Source organism: Bufo bufo, chromosome 1 (assembly GCF_905171765.1).
Source record: "Bufo bufo chromosome 1, aBufBuf1.1, whole genome shotgun sequence".
Classification (NCBI taxonomy): domain Eukaryota; kingdom Metazoa; phylum Chordata; class Amphibia; order Anura; family Bufonidae; genus Bufo; species Bufo bufo.
In genome coordinates, this window is record NC_053389.1 from 623638087 (window position 1) to 623654958 (window position 16872).

Genomic DNA, 16872 nt, shown 5'->3' on the forward strand with positions numbered 1-16872 from the left:
AGTATTTTGTGATGGACTGTGGTATTTGTCTCTGTTGTGGTGGTATATTGTGCCACAATATGGTATTGCTGCCTTCCAACAGTTTGGATCCAACTACAAAACGGGGTCACTTTTAGTATTTTTTCCAGGGCCACTTTAAGTGCCCAGTTCGCCCTTGAGTACAAGGGAGGTTATATCCAGGTTCAGCTTGAACCTGGACAACTCCTTTAACAAAAGGGGATTTAAAATGAGGATAACTCCTTTCATAGTCAGTTTTGTGAATGATGAATGAATGTGGGCATTTGATAGTAACTGTACTTTTTCAATATGAGAACTTGTTGTGTGTCTTGTGGGTATGCCAAGGAATGAGAGCCCACACACTGTTCTTGCACAGAGCCCCTCAGTAGTCATTGTCTATCCCTGCCTTCAAACATCAGCTCACACACAAATGAATGGATATGATATTTGATATAATAAAGCTCCTGTAACACCAGCAGTCCATGCCCGCCGACATCTCCCTGCTCCCAGCAGACACAGCCGGCGAAATTCTCACCTGTCCCTCGGCTTTACTTCTCTGGTGGTCCGTGCTGCTGGCCTCTCTCTGCTACTTTACAACAGCCACCAAAGTAGTATTGTGTCCACTCTATGCTGTGGCTGCAGCCTTTGACTTCCTGGCTGCAGCCTTCTCTGTCCGTAAGGTCAGATAGACGCTCTCTGGCTCTTATAAGGCCAACATGCATCCTAATCAGTCTCCAACCTGTGGCTGGCCTTCCCTGGGTATTTAAGGTACCTTTCTGTGCAGGAGGGTGCCTGAGCAAAAAAATATTCCTATCTTGCTAGTCCCTGTTAAGGTGTTTGGTGTCATCTTATCTTCTGTGCCTGAATTCTGCCTGTTGACCATATTGTCCCTTTCCACCCTTCCTAACCTGCCTTTAGTCTGTTTACCAGATTGAATAAACTCTGCCTGCCCTGACTTCAGCTTGTCCACTCACTTAAATTCTGCCTGCCCCCTTTGGTGCCACACACCCGTGTCTCCTGTGCTGACTAGGTCAGCTGTCACTGAACAGTGACTACTCCAGGAGCCAGCCACCTAGTGCTTCCCTTGCAGTGGGGACAAGATGCCTGTATAGGGGTGAAAACCAGGGGTGCAATTTAGATGATGCCCTTATGAGTAGCCCTAAGCCAAATTAAGTCAGTGACACAGTGGGTCCACAAACACTGCATTATACTGCTGAATGCTTTCAAAGTTTTGAGTGTTCCAACTTTGTATCTATTGTTGCATGGATCACTGTATTGTAGACTGTGAATGGCGAGAACCACCCAACATCACTTGCCAGTAGTGATGCTCCAGCTCTCAGTATTGAACCCAGGTGGTGATGCATATACAAAAGCATGAAAAAGTAGCACAAGCCTATAAGTTAAAGATTAAAAAACGGGGTAGCATTCATACTTTCATTTGGTTCTCCCCGTCATATATTTCCATGGATGGTTTAGTGAGAAAGTGTACTGGCCCTCTAAACGGCCAGAAGGGAGTGTGCATGCACCCTAAGGGCACACTAGGCAAGATGATGGAGGCTGCAATATGGAGAGGACGCCAGGTGGCTTCGTGAGTAGCAAAGCGCCTGCGCCCACAAGGGACGGCAGGAAGGTGGTGGGCACATACTGCAAACCTAACACACATCTAATAGTTGTTGGTTCCAGGTCTCAACTACTCATTTGGTGTAATAATATCTCCTAACATTGGTTCTGGATCTCCTTCCTACTATTTTTAGACTGTACACCCTTGTATTTGTTTTTTATAAAAAAAAAATTCCTCCTGAACCTTTTTTATGCCTTTAGGCTAGTTTCACACTTGCGGTAAGAGATCCGACAGGCTATTTCTGCTCTCTGGATCCAGCATTGCTGGAAGGTACCTGAATGCCCCTCAGCCCCATTAACTATAATGGAGTTCAGCGGGGATCCGGACGCCACTCGGGAAATATGCCAACAATCAACCGGAGAAAAAACACCTTTCCCAGATATAAATGTAAAAATTAAAAATTTTTGTGAATCTTTTCCCACACAAAAAATGTTAGCAATGTGCTCAGCTCCTCCTGATCTATATTATGCTGCCTGCACATTACACTGCCTTTTTGGTGACAGGTCCTCTTTAAATCCAATCTTCAATAATATATGTATCAGCTCTGTACGTGGCACTGTATTAAAGGGGTTGTCCGGACATACCTCCATTTTCACCCAGGCAGCCCCCCTAACTTGAGCACTGGAGTAGTTCATGCTCCGATGCTCTCCTTTGCCCTGCGCTAAATTGCGCAGGGCAAAGGCATTTTTAGGAGTTCCAGTGATGTACCGGGGCTCTCCATGGGGCTGCCAGGAAGCCCGGTGACATCACCGGCACTGATGGACGGGCTTTAGTGCTGCCCTAGCCAGTAAAACTGGGGCAGCGCTAAAGCCCACCCATCAGAGCCGGTGACGTCACCGAACACACTGCCAGGCGGAAGCTTCCGCCTGGCAGTGTGTTATGATAAACAAAAGAGCCCGTGCCCTGCGCAATCTAGCGCAAGGCAAGGGAGTGCATCGGAGCATGAGATGCTCCGATTCTAGCCTCAGGGGGGCTGCCTGGGTGAAAATAAGGGTATGTCAGGGTTTTTTATTGATGGCATTTTGAATGCACAGAGATACGGTGACGAGATCCTGAGGCCCATTGTTGTGCCATTCATCCACGGCCATCACCTCATGTTGCAGCATGATAATGCACGGCACCATATTGCAAGGATCTGTACACAATTCCTGGAAGCTGAAAACATCCTGTCACGGCTGAGGATGGGGAAAACCCTCAGCCGTGCGATGCCAGAAGATGGGTGGTCGATGCAAGGCCAGGACAGGAATCAGGGAGCAGGTCACCTCCTATCAATCCCTAATTCTGACCCTGTCTCCTAGCCGTATGAGCCGACCCTGATGGTGGGAGGGCTCATACTCCGGAACCTAATATTCCTACTCGCCCTCAGGGTGGCCCTGGACTAGGAGAAGGGTAAGACTACCTGTTCCTCCAGGATACGGATGAACAGGAGTCTCACTGGCCAAGCTATAAAGAAAGGGGAAACATAAACAGACATATGGCAATGGCAGGTAAGTGAAACAAGAACCACACCTACCTGCCACAGACACACAGCCTGGAACCCATGTGCAAGTACTGCTGTCCACAACAACACAAGGGACACAGCACACACCATACATCACACAGGAAACCATAAGCTGCAATAAATAAAGAGACCAAACACAAACCTTCATAACACCATGTAACGTAATTTATGACCACAAGGGTGGCCCTCACTGGCAGATGGTATATAAACCAGGAGGAAGTCTCCAGCTAACCATGGCTGAAGTACCCCCCAGACTTCTGCTCTCAACTGAGGCTAAATAGCCCATGTAGCCACACCTACACAGACACACCCAGTGCACACACACTAGGAAGGGAATTAACCCTTCCCACACAAGGGAAGGGGAGACAGCCACTTAAAGGGGACGTGCACCCATGCAAAAACCTTGTGCACAACAAATCAACGCAAGGCACACCTAATAGACAGGTTGCCAGGTGCAACCGCATGCAATGACAGCGAGCAGCCTAGCAACCAGCTCCAGCTGCTCGACTGCCACAAACCTAATGTTGCCAGCGGCAACCACAGGTGAGGCAACATACTTCAGCCCTCACCTGTGATTGACAACAACCCCAGACCACAGGCAACTGCATGCGGTTCAGGAGTCACGGCCATTACCATGGTCGTGACACATCCCAGTTCTTGCATGGCCAGCATACTCACCGGACATGTCACCCATTGAGCATGTTTGGGATGCTCTGGATCGGCGTATACGACAGCGTGTTCCAGTTCCTGCAAATATTCTGCAACTTTACACAGCTATTGAAGAGGAGTGGACCAACATTCCACCAGCCACAATCAACAACCTGATCAACTCTATGCGACAGAGATGTGTTGCACTGCGTGAGGCAAATGGTGGCCACACCAGATACTGACTGGTTTTCTGACCCCAAAGGTAAGGCAAAACTGTGCACATTTCAGAGTGGCCTTTTATTGTGGGCAGTCTAAGGCACACCTATGCAATATTCATACTGTCTAATCAGCACATTGATATGCCACACCTGTGAGGTTGGATGGATTACCTCGGCAAAGGAGAAGTGCTCACTAACACAGATTTAGACAGATTTGTGAACAATATTTGAGAGTAATGGGTCTTTTGTGTATGTAGAAAATGTTTCAGATCATTCAGTTCAGCTCATGCAAAATGGGAGCAAAACCGAAAGTGTTGCGTTTATATTTTTGTTCAGTGTATGTTACCCTTCTTTTGGTTAGGCACAACACAGGCCATTCTTCATGAACATCCCCTGTCAGAAAGGATTGGTTAAACAAATCAGTAAGATCTGTGGAATGCATGAACACACTGAACACACTGACACTAATGGTTTACAATGATTTAAGGCCGTATTACACTGCCCGATTCTGCAGAAGATTGTCAGGAAGAAAGTGTTACTTCCCGGCAATCGCCTTCTCACTAGCGGAGGAGACCGCCGCTATTACATGCAGCGTGGGTAGGAACTATTGTCATGCCATCGCTCGTCCCCATGCTGTTTAGTTATCTGCCGGCAGCAGATCGTAATTAGACAGCACGATCTGCCGCCAGCAAATCGGGATCTTTCACCATGCTGAAGGATTCTGATTGCCTGATGAACGTTTGCTCGTTTAATGGCTAATTGGCGGCAGTATTACACTGCCTGATGATTGCTAGCGATCATCTGGCAGAAAATCTGCCAGTATAATACAGCCTTTTACAAGGAGGAATCATACTGGTGGCACAGCATCAGACACGAGAAGACGGGCTATCTCATCTAGTCTTGTCAAACAAAGGGGAGGGGGAGCATACTGAGCACCGAGCAGTGTAGCTGCAGCTGGATATTAGATGGCCCTTAACATGACACATACAGCAAGTCAAAATCAATGGAACAATAATGAAGGGAAAATGAACAGCTTTAGTCCTAAATAATAACGTGGAACCAATAGATATGACAATCATATGATAACAAGGTTTGTGTAGTGAGGCTGTAGTAAAACTGCCGTTTAAATAATCCATGGTCCTTGCAGTGACTATATAGCTGGTGTAGTAGTCCATAGCCTATGTTTCTAGTCTTTAAATAATCCTTAAAGGGGTTAGCTCATGACTAACGTAAAAAAATGAAAATCAGACATCATACAGTATGCGACAATTTATTTCTAACAAAGCTAGAACCAGCCCTTTACCCAACATGGATCCAGAGATCTCCACATGCATTGCTCTGCTAGATGATTAAACTGACAGCTCAAGGGGAGTGTCTTTTCTGCTGTAGCTAAGGGGGCGTGTCTCAGCTCTCCCTATCACAGCTCAGGAGGCAGTTGAAGGATGAAACTGAGCATGTGCGGCCTTCTCAGTGATCAGGTCAAATAAATCAGAAAAAAAACAGCAGGTGGCGCTATACAGATGCATTTTATTGAATAACTCAATGGCTATGCTACATTTTTAATTAAAAGTAATTACAAAAGTATTCTGATCCAGGTGCTGGTTTGAAAACTGTAGAATATTTTTTGTGGGACAACCGCTTTAATAAATATCAGAATATGTGGTCTGTGTGGTGGCTCTTGATATAAACTGGCTCTGGTGGCCAGAAGAAGGTCAGACTGGAGAGTGACAAACGCAGAAGCCTTTCTCAGAATGTTTCCTCTTTTTCATCAACCTCAGACGGTAAGGAGTCCCCTCAGTGGCCCTACCTTTCAGAAGTGCTCCCACTTGAGAAAGAGATGGTGCTTCTGCTCTCACTGCACCCCTGATTAAGCTGAGTAGCTGTAGCCAGCAAGGGAAAATGAATTGTAGTAGCAAGATCATGCCAATAGATGGTGCTGCAGCACCACCAGTGGACTGTGCACTGCTATCTGTGCTGTGAGGAAAAATGCCAGGCCTTCGTTGATGTCACTGCTGCATGCCTCCCAAGTGTCCCTCTTTTGGAGAAACAGTCCCTCTTTTTGACCCAAGTCCCTCTGTGATCTTTAAATGTCCCTCATTTTGACCTGAGGAATGAAATGTGCATGAATGTGCATTAATGCATTTACAAAATTGCTCTTTAATAAAGCGTCTGTATGGTTTGCACCTGGATATTAGACCGTAACATCATTATTTTGTGCAATTTGTACCTTAAAATATCTAGAATCTGGTGATTTATGTGCTAATATTTAAATGGATATTGAAGCGCAAGAAAAATAAATTGTCCCAGGGTCTCCAAATGCAGTAAAAAAAAATAAAAGAACTTATATTCACCTCACTGCTCCCCAGCTACTGCAGCTGTGACAAACTCAGTAATTACGCTTTGGGCGGAGTTAGAGGCATGGCCTAGTATGAAGAAAAACTGCCATGATGTGCGCCGCACATATTGTCCCTCTGCGATTTTCAAAAGTTGGGAGGTATGCTTCTGATGTGAGTAAAAGGAAGGATCCTAGATATAAGAGCTGAAGCAACCTTTTTTCTGTGAGGCAAATTCTCCAAGAGATGGTCACCATGGTGGCATTGAGCAAGTAAGGCTGCAGATGATATGGTGGCCTACAGGTGGTGGTATGTGAAAATGGCACAGGAGCACCAAGGATTGTGCCACAGTCAGGCCCAGAAGCAGACTGCAGACCAAGGTTGCCAACCGTCCAGAAATTCCTTGACAGTCTGTAATAATAGGAGACTTTGGGGGTCATTTATTAAGACTGGCATTTTAGACGCTGGTCTTAATAAAGCCCTATGAAGAGACACAGGCCTCTTCATAACTTTGGCTGATCCTCCACCAGTTCTAAATGAAAGACAGCTTCCTAGCTGTCTTACATTTAGACCTTCCTAGCTGTCTTACATTTAGACCTTCCTAGCTGTCTTACATTTAGACCTTCCTAGCTGTCTTACATTTAGACCTTCCTAGCTGTCTTACATTTAGACCTTCCTAGCTGTCTTACATTTAGACCTTCCTAGCTGTCTTACATTTAGACCTTCCTAGCTGTCTTACATTTAGACCTTCCTAGCTGTCTTACATTTAGACCTTCCTAGCTGTCTTACATTTAGACCTTCCTAACTGTCTTACATTTAGACCTTCCTAGCTGTCTTACATTTAGACCTTCCTAGCTGTCTTACATTTAGACCTTCCTAGCTGTCTTACATTTAAACCTTCCTAGCTGTCTTACATTTAGACCTTCCTAGCTGTCTTACATTTAGACCTTCCTAACTGTCTTACATTTAGACCTTCCTAGCTGTCTTACATTTAGACCTTCCTAGCTGTCTTACATTTAGACCTTCCTAACTGTCTTACATTTTGACCTTTTCTCCGCCTACCCCACTCCCACTTATTTAGACCTGGCGCGCGCGGGGGAAAGTCACAGATTGCTGCACAAGTAACTGTTGAGCCGCAATCTAGGCTGGTGGTATTTAAGCGGGTCACTTTGATTGTAATTCTCATCATTTTTTACCTCACAGTAAATACTGATAATGTATTCAGTATTATCTGACCTATAGACATGACTTAAAATTTTTATAGTTATGGTTTTTCAAATTTGTCCGTAAAAAATGTCTGTCTGTGATTTTTGGATAAATTGTCCAGAAAAAAAAAAGAAACATTTAGGTTGTCAACCCTGCTGCAGACTAGGCCTGACATAGTTACTTAATTTATGCACTTATATATATGTCCTCTGGCTGGGATGAATGGCAGTGGCCTCTTTGGTAGTAGTGAGATGGTTGCATGAGCTGGAAGGCTGCAGTGGAACATGTGAGGGGTCTGCCCATAGGATACCACAGTTAGAGCCAGAGGACGGTGATGGTATTGCTGCCAAACAGGAACCACCATCCGCCTGCATAGCCTAACATTGCTTCTATACCAGGGAGGTCCTCCTTGTAACTAATGGGACTATTATGGACTTACTGTATAAGGATTGTTTAATGGCCTTCATTGATCAGGATTCTATATAATTAATAGAGCCACCATATACTGTACTGTGAATGTTGCCCCCTGTGGCTGTAAGGCCTCTTAGACTGAATCTGTTATGCAATGTACAGTCGTGGCCAAATGTTTTGAAAATGACACAAATATTCGTTTTCACAAAGTTTGCTGCTAAACTGCTTTTAGATCTTTGTTTCAGTTGTTTCTGTGATGTAGTGAAATATAATTACACGCACGTCATACGTTTCAAAGGCTTTTATCGACAATTACATGACATTTATGCAAAGAGTCAGTATTTGCAGTGTTGGCCCTTCTTTTTCAGGACCTCTGCAATTCGACTGGGCATGCTCTCAATCAACTTCTGGGCCAATTCCTGACTGATAGCAACCCATTCTTTCATAATCACTTCTTGGAGTTTGTCAGAATTAGTGGGGGTTTTTTGTCCACCCGCCTTTTGAGGATTGACCACAAGTTCTCAATGGGATTAAGATCTGGGGAGTTTCCAGGCCATGGACCCAAAATGTCAACCTTTTGGTCCCCGAGCCACTTAGTTATCACTTTTGCCTTATGGCACGGTGCTCCATCGTGCTGCAAAATGCATTGTTCTTCACCAAACTGTTGTTGGATTGTTGGAAGAAGTTGCTGTTGGAGGGTGTTTTGGTTCCATTCTTTATTCATGGCTGTGTTTTTGGCCAAAATTGTGACTGAGCCCACTCCCTTGGATGAGAAGCAACCCCACACATGAATGGTCTCAGGATGCTTTACTGTTGGCATGACACATGACTGATGGTAGCGCTCACCTTTTCTTCTCCGGACAAGCCTTTTTCCAGATGCCCCAAACAATTGGAAAGAGGCTTCATCGGAGAATATGACTTTGCCCCAGTCCTCAGCAGTCCATTCACCATACTTTCTGCAGAAGATCAATCTGTCCCTGATGTTTTTTTTTGGAGAGAAGTGGCTTCTTTGCTGCCCTTCTTGACACCAGGCCATCTTCCAAAAGTCTTGGCCTCACTGTGCATGCAGATGCGCTCACACCTGCCTGCTGCCATTCCTGAGCAAGCTCTGCACTGGTGGCACTCCGATCCCGCAGCTGAATCCTCTTTAGGAGACGATCCTGGCGCTTGCTGGACTTTCTTGGATGCCCTGAAGTCTTCTTAACAAGAATTGAACCTCTTTCCTTGAAGTTCTTGATGATCCTATAAATTGTTGATTGAGGTGCAATCTTAATAGCCACAATATCCTTGCCTGTGAAGCCATTTTTATGCAACGCAATGATGGCTGCACGCGTTTCTTTGCAGGTCACCATGGTTAACAATGGAAGAACAATGATTTCAAGCATCACCCTCCTTTTAACATGTCAAGTCTGCCATTTTAACCCAATCAGCCTGACATAATGATCTCCAGCCTTGTGCTCGTCAACATTTTCACCTGAGTTAACAAGACGATTACTGAAATGATCTCAGCAGGTCCTTTAATGACAGCAATGAAATGCAGTGGAAAGGTTCTTTTGGGATTAAGTTAATTTTCATGGCAAAGAAGGACTATGCAATTCATCTGATCACTCTTCATAACATTCTGGAGTATATGCAAATTGCTATTATAAAAACCTAAGCAGCAACTTTTCAAATTTCCAATATTTATCTAATTCTCAAAACTTTTGGCCACGACTGTATACGTATTTGTGCCCTCCTGTGCAGTGTAAATAAAGTTATTTGGTTGATGCTTCAGGACTTTGTCTCCTCCTGCCTTTACCCTTACGTGCCATCAAACCAAGTTTGCATTCCCCGGTCATTAACAGCTCATAAAAGCGTCTGCCGTGGCTGACCATGGTTACCATTGCAACCAGAGGGATTACACAGGCATCCAGGCTTGCCATGGTATCTGCGTCTGACAGGGTCCTTAGTGTAAATGAAAACACACTGCAGTGCACTATACAGTGTACTGCAGTGTATTGTAGAGCCATCAGATCTACTGGATTTTCAAGAACCAAGTGGGTCTGGTTCCAAAAAGTATAAATTTTTTAAAATAAAAATTGGGTAAAAATTTTAAAAGCATATAAATAAAACACATATTTGGTACCGAGGCGCCCGATCTATAAAAGGATCATGTTACTTTTACAGCACGGTGAATGCCATAAAAAAAAATATATATATATATGATTGAATTGCAATTTTGCCCACCTCACTTCCCAAAAAATGGTATAGAAAGTGATTTAAAATGTCATATGTACCCCAAATTAGTACTAATCAAACCGTCACTTCATCCTCTCATCCTCGCCCCTACATGAGACAATTGCCCCAAAAAATTTTTTAAATATGGCTTTCAGAAAATAGACACAAAAAAAAAATTTTTTTTTTCAAAAATGCTTTTAATGTGAAAAACCAAAATAAAATAAGAAAAATAGACATAATAGGTATTGCCACTTCCATAACATCAAAAAAAGCATAATGCAAAGTGACCAAAAAGTCCAATATAGACCAAAATAGTATCAATCAAACCATCATCTCATCCCGCAAAAAATTATCCCCTACATTAGACAATCACCCAAAAAAATAAATAAATATGGCTTTCATAATATGGAGACACAAAACATGATTTCTTTTCAAAAATGCTTTATTATGTAAACTGAAACAATAAAAAAAGACATATTTGGTATCGACGTGTCCATAACGACTTGCTCTATAAAAATAGCACAACCTGTCAGGTGAACACGAAAATAAAAACTGCTAGAACAGCCTTTTGGTTACCTTGCCTCATAAAAAACATAACATTGAGCGATCAAAAATCATATGCATCACAAAATAGTACCAATAAAATTGTCACCTTATCCCCAGGTTTCCAAATGGGGTCACTTTTTCGTAGTTTCAACTGTAGGGGTGCATCGGTGGGCTTCAAATGTGACATGGTGCCTAAAATCCAGTCCAGCAAAATTTGACCTCCAAAAACCATATGGCGCTCCTTTCCTTCTGTGCCCTGCCGTGTGCCCATACAGGGGTTTATGACCACATGTGGGGTGTTTCTGTAAACTGCAGAATAAGGGTAATAAATATTTAGTTTAGTTTGGCTGTTAACCCTTGCTTTGTTGCAGAAAAATAGATTAAAATGGAAAATATGAAAAGTGAAGTGAAATTTAGAAATTTCCTCTCTATTTTCCTTTAATTCTTGTGGAACACATAAAGGGTTAACAAAGTTTGTAAAATCAGTTTTGAATAATTTGAGGGGTGTCATTTCTAAAATCAGGGCATTTATGGTGGTTTCTAGTATGTAAGCCCCACAAAGTGACTTCATAACTGAACTGGTCCTTAAAAAGAAATTGAACTGGTCCTTAAAAAGAGTGGGTTTTGGAAATTTTCTTAAAGATTTTAAGAATTGCTTCTAAAATTCTAAGCCTTCTAATAAAAAAATAAAATTACATTTACAAAATTATGCCAACATAAAGTAGCCATATGGGAAATGTAAAGTAATAACTATTTTGTGAGGTCTCGCCTTTTGCTCGCGCCGTGGTGAACACCAGCTGTTGACTGCTGGACAGGACCTGAGAGACATCACCACGCTGGAGCACAGGTCCTGTCCTGAGCTTCCAGTGAGCAGTGAGTGTTCACCGTGGTGCAATTAAATGGAGGTGGGGAGGTTTAGGTTTTTTTTTTTGCACAGAAAAGTGATGGGGACATTACTTTTACTGGGATGCACTAATGGGGGCACTACTATTACTAGGGGGCACTAATGGTGCATTACTATTCCAAGTGGGGGCACTAATGGGGGAATTACTATTACTGGGGGGCATTAATGGGGGCATTACTATTACTGGGGGGCATTACTATTACTTGGGCCAGGTGATAGTAATGTATTGATAGTAATAATTGGAGTTACTCTTCTTTCTTCTGTATGTGGGCCAGATCACCATGATGACATCTCCTGGCCATGGCTTGTCTCTGCAGAGTTTGGCACTCAGATGTCTTTATTAGTCTCACTGTCTTTTATAGAGCTTGTCTGCTCTGCCCATCACCACTGACCTGAGTACTTACCCAGTTATGTTAAAGTAGAGTGAGAGTATACTTGCTGGTCAAATCGAGGTAAAATATAACACTGAGCATGACTCCAGTAAAAGTGCAAATCCCCTCAAGACCTGACAAAAAATCAAGCCAAAAAAGATTATTTCAGACCACATATCCCTAACACACAGACATTACACAACATATTACTCACAGTCCTCCTCCTCTGCTGTGTCTGGTGCTGGACCTTTGCCGTGTGACTAAAATGTCATTTAAGGTTCTCCATTCCTTCTAGCGTATCTTTTGCTGCAATTTATGCAAAATTAAATCAAAAACATAGTTTTACAGCAATCTACGAAGAACTACATCGTAAACAACATGATTCTAGGCAAATTGTAGCCAGTTTCGCAGAAATTTTGTAAATCGCAAGAAACCTGGCATATATCTATATAGCCAAAGATTATGGGTCCTATTTTGTTAGATGCTGGGACTGGACATTGAAAGGATGCCACAAGCTGGTGGAGGATCCAAAGCTAGGCACAACAACAGCCAAAGATCAGACTGTCAGTAAAAGTGATGCCAGAGGTTGCCCATCACTTTCCCTGACAGTGTGCCCTCTGTAGCTAGCTGAGTGTCGACCAGCTGCGTTCCAACCCTTCGCAGTCAGAGAGCGACATGTCCCATGTGGTCTCACAGGTCGCACATCCCTAAGGGCTCTTTCACACGAGGGGATTCCGTGCGGGTAATCTGCTGCGTGAAAGAGAGCCAAGCCCCATTCCGGACAGCAGAGACACGGAGCATTAACATGATTGATAACGCTCTGTGCCTCTCTGTGACCTTTTTACTACAAAATCAGAGTGAGATAAAGTTGTCACCGTGATTTTGTAGTAAAAAGGTCACAGAGAGGCACAGAGCGTTATCAATCATGTTAATGCCCCGTGTCTCTGCTGCTCCTGCTCCGTGCAATATTAGAACAAAGTTTTATGCGAATCGACTTCGGATATTTCATCCGAAATCGATTGGCTCATCCCTATCTATGACCAATCCACCCTTGGGATGGGTGATCAATGTGTGATTGCAGCACGCCAGACCTGCAGGGTATTGCGAAGTGAGGTCACGGTTATGGGCAATCGAGGGTTACTCACTGTTCATAGGAGAACCCTGGGCAGGCATGCGACAGTGAAGGAGAGGCTGACACAAAGTTTCACTGGGGCACACTCTGTATATAGGGACCAGGCCTGATGGTGGATGAGGTGCCCTGGATGTTGCAGGTGTTTTGAGTGCCTGGGGCAAGGTCCCTTTAAGGATCTTGACGTCAGTGCCTGTAACGGTGGCACACCGGTTTCCAGTAGCAATAAGTGAGGTACACAGGTGGTATAGTGAACCAAACGGTGCTTTACGTAAAACAGTCCAACTTTGTACATCAAGATGGTAATGCAGTCCCTTATATCATATGCTTCACAAGCAGGCTTATTTTCAGTATTGGCAGGTATTATCTTGCAAGATACTTGGAGGGTAATCAACAACACACTCAGAATCAGGTTGTACCTTCTCCTCAGAAATAGTGTACGCTGTTCTTTAGAACTCCTGTCTGGTTTCTATCCCAAGGCCCGGATGCCTAAATGCTGGCTTTAATCCTTGGTAAATAATCTTCCTCCCGTATTGACCCTTGCTCCTACTTTATAGTTCCTCTGCCCATCAGCTTACTTATCTGAGCTGGGTGCACTGTCCCTGCTTGGCTTGAGGGTAACTGCAGGTTTCTCCCAGGAGGAACATCTCTTCCCTTGGGGTAGTCTTCTGAGCTAACTGAGGCTCATTATCCACAGGCAGGCTATGATCCTTCACTAGCCTCCTGGTAGCAACTAGCAGCCTGGACTATCCAGCTGCATGTCAGGAGGAGGCCCTCAGCATATCTCTGGCTAAGATGCCCTCTCACTTCTGTCTCCACAGACTCCTGACTACAGACTAACCCCTCCCTGTCTGGGCCTGAACATTTATACTAGGGGCTCCCTATCTCCCTCTAGTGTCTAGGATGCTACACTACACCCCAATAGGCCTGCTATGCATGTCACAGGGGAAACAACACATGTAAAAACACATAGAAAACACATTAAAGTACATGGTTAAATATAATATTATTGTCCCTTAGGAGTAGAAGTAACACGTGACCCAATTGACCCTTGTGTAGTGCCCACCCCTACCTAGTGGGACACTACATGATCATTGGGGATCTGACCACTGATCACAATAGAGGGTCCCCAAGTCCCTTGTAAGAATGGAGTGGTGGTTCACATGTGAGACTCTCTCTATTCACTTCTAAGGGAGTACAACACTTGCCTATCTCCTCATTCCAGTGATCAGTGGGAATCCCAGCAGTTGCTCCCCCAACAATCATACATTTATCAGCCTGTGGGTAGGTGCTCAGTGTTATTAACGGTGAAAACCCTTTAAATCTCTGAAAATGAAATACCCCTTTTAAGCATATCCAACCATATCATAGTAGCCTATTCAGCTACTTGTGGGTTGATGCACTGTTCTTTCCTACAAGTGATAGCAAGGTGGAGGGGACATACACTGTAGGCTATGCTGTCCTGGAATGGTGGGGTATGATCTATGTTTCTATGATGTCATGTACATATAGGATTTAGTTATAGCCCTCCGAAAATAATAGCGTGAACACAGGTAACTTCTGTGAAGGGAACCTATGACATTCCTTTAGTTATGGAGACGAGCTACCATGGTAGTTACAAGGTTAAAGGTATGAAATGCAATCTATTCAGAGTCCATAGTACAGGATAGTCTTTGTGCTGCTTGCTAATTCTAAGCGCACACCTCCCCAGCTTCATTGTTCGTAACCAGACTCTGACATTCAGTAAGGCTCACACTATGCAGTTCTACAGGATGTCTATCGTGAAGAAAGCTCTGATTGGGATACCGCTCCTATGGATGTTGAAACGGATATTCCTCCCTTACCTGTGGCAAGACCTCAGGTTTTTTTATAGAGCTATTGGCTATATACGGCAGATCGAACGAGCAGTTAAACGCTGCCCCTCCTTTGGCATGTTGGACATGTTTTTGAAACAGGTGTCCATAAGACCAAACCAGACCTTTATTCTGTATCAAGACCAGTCGTATACCTACAAGGAGATAGATCTGAAAAGCAACCAAGCAGCGTGGGCTTTGAGTCACTATGCGAAACTGAAAAAAGGTGATTGTGTCGCCATCTTCCTGGGCAATGAGCCTGCATATATCTGGCTTTGGCTGGGACTAGCCAAATTAGGATGCCCAATGGCTTGTATGAACTACAATATCCGTTCTAAATCCTTTCTGCATTGCTTCAAGTGCTGCGGGGCAAAAGTGCTAATTGCTGCTCCAGGTAAGAGGAACCCAATACAGAGTGTAAGCCGCGATATGTAATAATATTGGTAGCAATTGCATACATACAGTCATACATTTGGCTTCTAAATATTATTTAGTGCTGTAGTTGCCTGTGTGTAGATGTATGTAAAGAAATGCATATGAGATTATAAAGAAAGGGTTAATTATTACTGTTCATAAACTGAATGGAAATAAGCACTGATCCAATCCCTAGGGTGTCATATAGAAGTCAGAGATTGTCTTTAGTAATGTGCTTTATGATCGCTGACAGCCCCTACCGATCACAAGACAATCCCGATTACAAAATATTGTCATTTTCTCTGCTCCCTTCTGGTAGAAAACTAAAGTTTTTTTTCTTAAATGCTTAGTGCGTAACCTACAGCCTTCACCTGACACACATTCCTATCAGTAAGATTATGATTGAGATTTCATGAGTGTTTATAAGGTCTGAGATCAGAGATAAGGAGCCCGTCAGCTAGCTATCTGACAGATATATTTCACAAATAGTGGGTAGCTTAATAAAACTTAACGTTTAATAGTCTCAAATAAAATAATAGGCCCTTGAAATAAAAAAAATGCATTGAAAACAACTGCATGAGTGTCTTAAACTGCAGTATAATCACAAAAAAGGAGGGGACCCAGATACATTGATAGCGGTATGATAGAGTGAGAAGAAAGATTCAGACGGAAGGACACAATGCTGGGTCACAAACCCTAGGTGTCTCTAAGTCTGTCTCCTCCCCCTCCCCTTATTCTCCCTTTCAAGCCCTAGAGTCTCCCTTCCTAAATTTAGTCTGCCCAGCTTCGTCCAACAGATATGAACAGGTCCGATCACTCCTCCAGAAGGGGCGGAGAAGCGTGGCGTTTTAAACGAGCCGCCAGTGCACTCTTACTGCTGCTGCCATACGCAGGACGCCGAGGAAAGACATCCGCATCAGTTGCCTGTGTACAATGAGCATTTAACATTGAGCAGATAAGTAAAACTAATGGTGACTTTGTGCCTTTGTACCACCGCTGTTGAGCGCTTTGTGCACACTTTATTGAACAGTTGACAATATTTATTGGTAAAATCTAACCATAATGACTGATTCAATGTATGGGAGTGAACACCACATGAATTTTGAGCATTGAATAGAAATGGATTTGGGTTGATTATACCGTATTAGCTTGGATTATAACAGACTTGTGTTTATCTGATACACTTTATTTGAATGGTGACCTGATACCTTGTGGTCACAGGGATCTGGGCTGATTATATCATATTAGCTTGGATCATAACTGACTTGTGTTTATCTGATACACCTGATTTGAATAGTGACCTGATACCTTGTGGTCACAAGTATATAGTTTAGTCCCCTGAGCAATTATGAATTGGTAACTACTAATGAAACGCGTTGGGACATGTTTGATTATTATTATAAGGGATAATACTAGGTCCCTAGCCTGTTGAGTGATATCAGTGTCAAACCACCAAGGCCTGATCTAGTCAGGCAGGAACACTGTATTGCCAACCCTATTTTT

At 43.6% G+C, this 16872-nt stretch overlaps 2 protein-coding genes across 5 annotated transcripts in view; both read left to right on the forward strand.

The window, feature by feature from the left end:
- The window catches only part of LOC120985703 (very long-chain acyl-CoA synthetase-like), a 235797-nt gene extending 228996 nt beyond the window's left edge, over positions 1–6801 (forward strand). For all 4 annotated transcript variants that reach the window (XM_040413797.1, XM_040413799.1, XM_040413800.1 and 1 more), the window contains one exon: positions 6749–6801. The gene's annotated coding sequence lies outside the window, so the exon portion shown is untranslated. The remainder of the gene's footprint in view (positions 1–6748) is intronic.
- A 7952-nt stretch (positions 6802–14753) lies between these two features.
- LOC120985705 (very long-chain acyl-CoA synthetase-like) overlaps positions 14754–16872 on the forward strand; it is a 91830-nt gene continuing 89711 nt past the window's right edge. Inside the window, exon 1 of the mRNA XM_040413803.1 lies at positions 14754–15349. Within this exon, the coding sequence (XP_040269737.1) occupies positions 14860–15349 (490 nt within the window). The 5' untranslated portion in view covers positions 14754–14859. The remainder of the gene's footprint in view (positions 15350–16872) is intronic.